The 9,671-nt window shown below is 41.8% G+C and overlaps 1 protein-coding gene across 1 annotated transcript in view; it reads left to right on the top strand.

Annotated features, from left to right (window-relative positions):
* Positions 1 to 9,149: 9,149 nt before the first annotated feature.
* LOC124775325 (zinc finger protein ZIC 4-like) overlaps positions 9,150 to 9,671 on the top strand; it is a gene marked incomplete at its 3' end in the record, with an annotated part of 254,631 nt that continues 254,109 nt past the window's right edge. The window contains exon 1 of the mRNA XM_047250158.1: positions 9,150 to 9,666. Within this exon, the coding sequence (XP_047106114.1) occupies positions 9,509 to 9,666 (158 nt within the window). The remainder of the gene's footprint in view (positions 9,667 to 9,671) is intronic.

Below are 9,671 nucleotides of genomic sequence, written 5' to 3'. Positions count from 1 at the left end.
AGAAATGGGAAGCAGATGCATGAACCTAAAGAACTTACCTGGCAAGACAGTGGGGAAGGTTCTACCTCCTTGATAGTGCACCTAGGAACACATGATGTTTTTTGGTCGGTTCTTCTGTGTAACGACTGATTTTAGAATCACATGAAGGAATGCACTGTAGAGATCGCTATAAGCAGCTTCCGTCATTTTCTACAGGTTTTTGTTGGTTTTAGATGTGAGGCTGTGTTTTGTGTTACATTTGTAAACATTTCGGGATCTACACATTTAAGTGCTTATAAATATTAAAATTATTTGTAATACATCGTTAATTCTTTAGATGCTGAATTTTATGGTGACTGAAATGCTATATTTCTTTCGAAATATTCACGTAACATGTGAATAGTTAGGTCATACTTCGTCAGCCGTGCACCATCTGATGCCTTGAAACGGAGGAAGGTCTTTTATCACGGAACTTGCGATACTTGCAAATGAACTGAGTTTTTACACGTCATAATAATTTTACCTGTCTTTACAATAGAAAATTGTTTTAGTTTGCAATAGCTTCTATTTCAAGAGGTATTTATCACGTAGCTGGCTTTAGCTAATAGACCAACTTCTGGTTTATTTGATTTCACTTTCTGATTGTTGGTGTATATTGGAGTAATATTGTAACATACAGACGGTTAAATATATTATTAACAAGATTTTATCGATTAAATGCTTTTAAATTGTGACAGCATACTTTTTCTTAGGTACTTGACCATGTTGTATCTTGGAACATATTTTCACATTTGTAGAAACCTTACTTCTCAGGAGTAATTTTTGTAATTCCAGACAAAAAACAACGCACAAAAAGTGAATGCCATGATTTCAAAATGGAACAAGAAAATATATAAAATTTCTATTACAGGGGTGGTTAGAAGCCAAGTCTGAAAAGTGCACAAATGAACAACGCTCTCCCCTACTAAGCAAAGAAGGCAACACCGAAAGGTATAAGAAATTTATAGAAGGGCTGCGTAAAGGAAAAAAAAAAAAAAAACGTGAAGACAGTACCATGGAAAGTGAAGAGGAGTGGTGCGAAGATGAGATGGCGAATGTGATACGTCGAGAAGAGTTTGACAGAGCCCTGAAATGCCTAACCCGAAACAAGACACCTGGAGCTTACGACATTTCCATTGCATTATTAATATTCTTTTTAGAGGCAACCAAGAGATAACTATTCTAATTTGTATATAGAAAATAGAGAGAGCCGACATACCTCCTGACTTCAAGAAGAATGTAATAATCCGAATTTCAAAAAAGGCAAGTACTGACTACTGCATTATCGAACTACCAATTGAACAAATCATGGCTGCAGAAATACTGCCACTAATGATGTGCAGAAGAAGGGAAATCTGGAGAAAGCCCTCCTCGGGGAATATCGATTTGGTTTCCGAAGAAATGTTAGAACGCGTGACGCAATACCGACCCTACCAGTTACATTTGAAGGTAGGTTGAAAAGAGTCATTGAAATACTTATACAATATTGTATGTTGAGCTAAATAAGCTCTTTGAACTCAGGACTAATCAGGTGAAAAATACGTAAAGAGGAAGGTGATCTACAATTCGCACAAACACCAAATTGCGTTTATAGTAGTCGCAGGACGCGAAAGGGAAGCAGTAGTTAAGAAATGAACATAGAGCAAGCAGTAAAGGGAACCAAAAGAGAAATTTTGAAAGAGAATTAAAAGTCAGATTGTAAGGTTTGCGGACGGCACTGTAATTGTACCAGAGACAGAAAAAGTCTCCGAAGATCAGTTGAACGTAATTTATAGTGTCTTAAAGAGAGATTGTAAGAAGAACATCAACAAAAATAAAACGAAGATTGTGAATTGCAGTACAGTTAAGTGCTGATGCGGGATTTAGATTACTAAATGAGAGACTGAAAGTAGTAGGAGAATTTTGTTTTTTGTACGGCAGAATAAATGACGATGGCAGAAGTAAAAAGTATGTAAATATACACTGGCAATAAGAAGAAATGCTTTTCTAAAAAAGAGAAATTTGTTAACATCTGAGATCAATATAAGTATAAGGACGTCTTTTTCTGGAAGTATTTGTCTGCAGTGTAGCCCTGTATGCAAGTGAAGCCTGTGCGATAACCAAAACAGGTAGGAGTAAACACGTTGAAGTAGATGTGGGATGCAACAGAACTGCCGAAATGAAGAATGTTACACGGAGTAGACAGGTGTGGAGAATTATGCGAATGCTGAACACAACAACTACAGTAGAAAAGTAAGATTAAAAAATAAAAATAAAAGAAAGAGGATACTGCCGTGGCAGATAATAGCAAGACAGGTTCTGTATAGGGCGTTAAAAGGTCCTGTGGTGTTAAATCGTATAGGTTGCTTTCAGAACTGTCGTTCTGGAATACCTCGCCCATTTCTTCTGTCACATATTTACTGAATGGCAGGCAAGTGCCTGTCTCTATAAGCAATAGTCATGAGTCAATTGATCCGTGTGACAGGCGGCTACGCAGCCAGCCGTGTAGAAATCTGGAGTTCAACGCGGAGCCCCATAAGTCTCTGTGTGACTAGGCATTTCTCGTGTACGTGTCGTATTGTAGGAGGTCAAAGGCGTGTAAAGGGTAATCGGAAATCAATAGAAGCTACTGAGTGTCGAATCCAGAATCTTTCACCTACTACACGTCTGAGGTAATGAGCTACATATTTACTTGTCCTATAGGAAAATTACTAATACCAATTTAGACGTAAACGTCTGGATAATGTCTGTCACGCAGAGTTTCATGTTTAGTTCTAAAGTAAGATCAGTTACGCCAGACTACGTGGCTCATTGTTGTTCTCGTTGTTGTTCAATAGAGATCCGGTTGTTCGTTTCCTTGGTCTCATTGGAGGTTTGAAAGGAAAACGATTTCAAATAGTATGAGGTAGCAGTTTTTCCACCATGGTTCAGAACTTCTGTGCCTCCACAATCAACAGCTCTTGAACAGTACTAACAATTCTATAAACTGTTAAGCCACAGACTCCAAAAACACTTGATGTTTCCAAGTTTTCTACCAGTCAGATATTCCAGAACTATGCGGTACTGTTACGATCTAGGTATCTTCCATTTCTGGAAACTCGATAGTCTTGTTCTTTTGTCAGATGTCAGTTAGTTCTTCGGATTGCTGTCATGGAGCGCTTGGTTGACTGATTTTCCTTATTTCTCAATTTTAACCGTAATTTCTGACTCCGTGTAGCACCTAATAAACCATTCGGTGTTGGTGGCACTGCACTAGCGTAGATACCTGTATTGTATGATTGTATTCAGATTTTGGAACTGAACACGGTAGCAAATAGAAAAAAAAAAGTTTTTCAGTTAACGGAACCCAAACATGACGTGGCACATATGGAAACAGTGGCGTCATATACAACTGATGTAACAGCACATCAGGAATTAAGTTAAACGATCGCGTACTGTTAGTTGTATTTACAGTAAATGGTAACTCCTGTTTTTTGGAAATATTCTGGGAAAATTCCTATACCGGGATGCAGATAAAGTATGTGGGATCCTTGCAATATGGAATGATTAGGGATCATCGATTTTATACAAGAAAATGTGCTTTGCAATTGGTGACAGGCTTCTCGGAGTCGCTGGACGTTGCAACAGAACAAATGTCAGTTGTCAATCAGTTGAAAAATAACGCCTAAACCACTATTCACCGCGGAATCTACAAAAGTTGTTCACCTTTCAACATATTGTTTCCACCGTGCGACAAAGAGGAAATGTAATCAATAACGTATCAAGTCATATAAACAATAGGGCTTCCGTATATGCAAATATGAATGTAGTGGGGCAGAAGCATTATTGCTTTTGTTCAGTGTATTCTCCGCCACGCACTTCAGAATATTTTCAGAGTGTGTGGTCTAGAAGTGGACATAGCAATAACGTGCACTGCGCTACACTGTGTAACGACGATCGGATTTGCCAACAAGCGATGTCGCAGTTTTAGTTTTGACACGGTGGGGCCTTCTAAGGTAATTGCAGCCAGCCATTAAGATAATTTGTAAGTCATTGCGGTAACTTCATCACGCGAGAGATTGAAAAGCAGACACGGTTGTTAATCTTATTGTTATAATCTACACAGATTTCGCAATCTGAGCTCCGCCTTATGATATTTTATCATCATTTGTTGACACTATGCCCACTTATCGAAATAATTGAAAGTCATGAATAATATTACTGTGGTTTGGTTTAATTTTATTGTATGTGTATTTCATGGGTCATTTGTTAGATAAACGGTTACCTGTAAGCGTTCTCTGCAGTGATCTTTTGACCGTGGTAGAAGTACACCATGTCATTGTATAGAAATGTGATCAGAAACCAACTGAATTCCCGATTTATTTTAACAGAAATCGTTTGCTTCATTTTTGTAGCATCTATGTACACAAAAGGAAGCGTTAGTAAGCGTTTCTCCTTCTGCGACCTCCAAAAAATTGCCAGAGGCATCAGTCAGTCAGGAAATAATTATTTTGTAAACTCAGATATTAAAGACTTATTTCCTGCTTTTAAGTAAAAAAGAGAGCTTAAGTCGTTAGTAAGCGTTTCTCCTTCTGCGACCTCCAAAAAATTGCCAGAGGCATCAGTCAGTCAGGAAATAATTATTTTGTAAACTCAGATATTAAAGACTTATTTCCTGCTTTTAAGTAAAAAAGAGAGCTTAAGTCTCCCGTCGACGACGAGATTCACCCAGACAAAGTTCCAGTAGGTACTGTACAACGATGAGAAGCCATTAAGTGTGTTATATTTAAGGGAACACTATCAGCATCAGGATGAGACGAGTAGATGTATATTTTAAATTACATAGATTTTTCAATAGCACGCAGCTCACAACTACTACAGATTTGAATTGCACGTGAATGCAAACATCGAGACTGTATCATAACTTTTGGAGTGCGTATGTAGTAATGTATGCTTTTGTCACAGTTAAGAAAGGAATATAGACTTTCAGGTTTTGGAGGTACGAACTGAAATTGAACCAGATTGTGCTGAAGGAATCGGAAACATGCCCACAAGTTATTTTTACGTGTATTATGGTAAAGATATATTGAATTTCCAGGCATACACAAGAGTTTACAACAACGAAAAGCAGGTTCAGAAAATTTTAGGTTGAAGACACGCTACCTTCTCATATTTTGTACTAAAAAGATCACAAATGACGTTAAAAGCACAGTGAAATAGGTAGGCAAATTGAGAGAGACGAAATATGAGTCACTGCCCATCATTGTTTTACTCATTTAACAAAAAATGGTAGCAGGTGGTATATGTAAATTAGGAAAGGACTTCCAATGTACCTAATCTTGTTTTTAAACTGGAAAATACATGAGCACGTGGTAGTTGCCACAGTAAATAAATAAAGACAGGTGTCGTGCTGTTTACTAATCCTCGAACAGTTTTAACGTATTATTTACGTGTTATTTAACTGGGGTATATTCCCTGCTGGTATTTTATATTCGTTTTGTTTGTACGGTTTACTCAGTTGACGAAGTTTACCTGTAGCCTGTAGCTGAATTACAGAAAAAGAAATGAAGCGGAAGGATACGCAATGTTACACGTGTAAACAATGACTGAATTAGAGACAGAAATGGGAACTGTAGAAGCAGATGTCAAATAGGAGAATGTGACATAGAATCCCCCGAGAAGACGGGTGCAGTAGTGGGTGGATGTGAATTTTGCTGGTAACGTTTCACTGAAACTGAAAAGAAGTCTCGTAGTGGATACTGTAAAGATTGGAATATTTTATAATAATTTTATAATCACTATTCAGATAAAGCTCGTAAAAAATGCCTGTTATAGAAACGGATACCATACAAGCGGTATTAGTAGAAACTGTCATTGCAAATGGATATCAAACTGAATTTAGATTCTTATTCGAAATTCACCAAGTCTTGAATCTGTGGTCAATACTTTGTTACAGCATTGTCGTAGGACCGTAAGGAAAGTGTTTCTAAACTTTCACTTGATCGTGTTATACAACATTTAAAGTTTCCTTCGAGGCTGCAGGCTCAGCGAGGAGTTTCTCATATGTGATCGAGTTGTTAATGAGCCAGTGGAGAGATTTCTTCTATTTCAGTTCAAGGGAACTCATTTTGGAGGGCGGCTGATGATGTGTTGCACCTCTTGTGTACGAGTATATAACAAATACGAACGTAACAATTGCTGATAAGTAGTAATCTGAGTTCTGTACCTAAAATACGATAATGTAAGCGGTTTCAGCCCAACAAGTTCTTGAAGAGACTCGATGTGTAGGTACGATTTAGTTTGATTTTCTTCACGTTGAGATGTGAAATTTTAAACTATTCATTCCCATCACATTCCGGTGAAGATGCTGTGCCTAATTACTTAGGGACACTGCATCTTTCCAACACGGCGAGAGGGAATTCTGTGAATATTTCACCATGATTCCCAAATTATCTTACTGGAATCTGAAGTAACTTACTTTATTTTATCCTTAAAGTAACTCTTATTTTGAGACTTAGCCACACGCACCTGTGGTGTAGTGATTAGTGTCACTGGGCACAGAAGCCAACGTCCAGGGCTCGGTTTTCGGCGAAAATCACGGATTTTGGGAGTGAGGATCTGAAGAGCTCTTCACTGAGGCTGAGCGCGTATACACGCAATTGTTCCGTCGACGAAACTGAGTCGAAATCAGTCAACATCGCAATTTTTGTCTCGCTTAGTGCGCGAACCGAACAGGACTTCATTCACTGCACAGTGACTTGCATGGTGTGTATGTAGACATAGATTTCAGCTCGGGTAAATCTCTACTTGCAAGGGCGCGCATACAGTCCATTACTAATTGTAGCGAGTTCCTAACAGACGTCCGTGCCCGTGTTGCCTACACACGTCATGCCCTAACAAATGACTAAGATAGAATCGCTCGTCTGTGCCCTGCTTTAGGTACAGTAGAAGGCAAGAAGAGGAGATACAGCGTTAATCCCACCGTCGGTGACGCATCTTCTAAATGTAAAAATCCCTCAGGTTCCATCTGGATCTGTAAAATACACAGGAAAAAGTTTTTCTTGTTTCACAGAATTAGTCACCAGAGTTTCAGTGAATACTGTCAGTACCTGATCGATGCGCCCCATATCACCAGAAGAAAAATAAAGTTGAGTGTTACTTTGACGTAAGTGAAATACGTTTACAGTTATTTTAATAGCGTTTCATATGAGCTAAACACTTTACAAATCGTGTAAATGAAGAGTAACACTTTCTGCTGTAGCTTGTACCTCCGAAGAGAGGCCCCGGCCGCCCACCGAATACCTAGAGCAAAACCATAAAGAACGACGTGCAAGCGATGGGACGGCACTCTTAGATGACACAGTACGTTCAGAATGCCGTAACAAGATTAGGAGGGCTGGTACCAAGTGAAGTGGGAAATTAGGCAATGAACAAGAAGAAAATGTTTTGCTTCAGACATTCAGTATCGTCCTGCCAAATACAGCTTCCCAGCCGCCCGGGTGGCCGAGCGGTTCTAGGCGCTACAGTCTGGAGCCGCGCGACCGCTACGGTCGCAGGTTCGAATCCTGCCTCGGGCATGGATGTGTGAGATGTCCTTAGGTTAGTTAGGTTTAAGTAGTTCTAAGTTCTAGGGGACTGATGACCTCAGCAGTTAAGTCCCATAGTGCTCAGAGCCATTTGAACAGCTTCCCAGCATTCATTTTTTCATATTTTTTTTCTTGTATCTGACATCGTAACGCTGTTTTGTTGGCTTTAAGCTTATCGCAGGCATCTCATCTATTCTCTCAGTAGAAACCTCAAATGCGTGCTGAGAGTTTCCATCACCTTTGAGACCCTTAACAAATAATGCTACCTTTCGTTCTGATTGTTAAAATGCGCCTGAACGATCGTAGATTGACTGTTCAGAGAAGTGTAGCGCGCCCCACGATACACCGCCACATGTATAAGGTTATCTGCCGATAGTTCCATAAATATTAGTGCATTTAGTATTTTCACTAACGCTGTCACAGAAAACGTTTATGTAGTTAGCCTGCTTCGGGATGGGCTCCAAGTTACGATTTGTCAATCGGTTAACAGCTAAGACGTTTATGTGACTATGTCAATGAAAATATTGGATGTACAAAGAAAAAGTCGGCCGCTGTCTTCCGAGATTTTGTTTATTCCAAAAAGCGATAGGTGAGCTTTTACTATTTTTTGTGGAGCGACACCCATTTCTGTCGACAAACTGTCATATGGAGTGTAGATGCACCCTCAGCAGTGTCCAGCTACATTTCACGTAAAACGAAGCGGTTGTTCGAGTAAAGGTTGTCCGCATGCACAATGCCTTACTATACTATAAAATATATTTGTCAAATATCGCTCATGAAATGTTTCACACTTTACTTATGTTATTTACAATAGTTAGTGCGTGGTTGTAGTTTTTTTATAAACGGTATGTCAAAGTATTTTGACAGTGTAATGCGAGCCAAGGCCACGTGTCGGTGGGTTTAGTCTGCAAACTTTCACATGCAAGTTGTCTGTTTGGCGTGAAGTAGGTATGGCGGATGTCGTTTATATATTTATTTGTGGGACTTGGAAACCCTAATGATTAATCAAAACCTTCTCAGCTGCATAATTACACAGTTTATTGACCAGTTCTTAAACCATCTTCAGATTGCGAAGAAGATGTGGAAACCTGAAGTTGTTCTACGAAGAGACTAGCCCAAATGCGGAATAATACAGTTGAGATGCTTTTCATTGATCATTAATATTAGTGTCTGTCAGCTGTGGTGCTCAACATGATGAAGACCGGTCACAGTTCGCCATAAATATTGTACTTGATGTTAACGTGAATTCATGGGACCTGCTGGGCTGTGCGGAAGCGGGACGCTGCAAACTTGCTGGAACGCGCGCGCTCCGCTGCGAGCGTGCGCCTGACTCCCCTCGGAGCTGCCGCCTCACTGTCTGTAGCTGCGCGATAGACACGTTTCGGGGGCGTGCCCCCGCGGACGCGATTGGCTGGCAGCGGCGGCGGTGTCCAATGGGAGCGGGCCCCTGCGGCGCGACGATAGGCGGGAGCCGTGGGTCCGACCCCCAGGAGGGCCGGCCCGACGAATGGGAAGGGGAGGGGCCCCCGCGGGCGCCCGAGGCGGGGGGCTCGCCCGAGAGGGCGCGCCAGTTCCGCTGCAAGCACGGGCCGAGCTACACCGCGTCCCGGCGTCGCGTCCGGCCTCTCTCTGTCTCTACCTGCAGACGCGTCTCCAGCTGCTCCCCCCTCCACGCGTCGGATGCGCGCCGGCCGGCTGTGCGCTCCACTGAACTCGTTAGTTCGCTCGAACGACTGCTCGATTACTCCCGATAACTTCCGGGCCCGCGGCTAGGAACAGTATGGGCCGGGTGCGTGTCGCCGTGCCCGCCGGCGGTCCAGATTACGAGGCTAGTTGTCGCAGATGACGCGCTCGACGGTCCGGAATATGTGACAGTGGGAAGCACCGGTGGCGTGTGGAGGACTAGCTGAGGCGAGAGTGTCTGCGAGGGGGAGACCCGAGTTACCATGTTGAGTCCGTTCGTGGACCCGAGTCACCACCACCACCTGGCAGCCATGGGCATCAAGATGAGTCCTCCGTCGTCGGCGCTGGTGCACCAGGGCGGCGCCGGCGGCACCGCGGACCACTACCAGGCGTCGTCCGCCTCCGTGGGCGGAAGCGGAGTGTACG

This window comes from Schistocerca piceifrons, chromosome 2 (genome assembly GCF_021461385.2).
Source record: "Schistocerca piceifrons isolate TAMUIC-IGC-003096 chromosome 2, iqSchPice1.1, whole genome shotgun sequence".
In the NCBI taxonomy this organism is placed as follows: domain Eukaryota; kingdom Metazoa; phylum Arthropoda; class Insecta; order Orthoptera; family Acrididae; genus Schistocerca; species Schistocerca piceifrons.
This window is presented reverse-complemented; position numbering and strand designations above follow the sequence as displayed.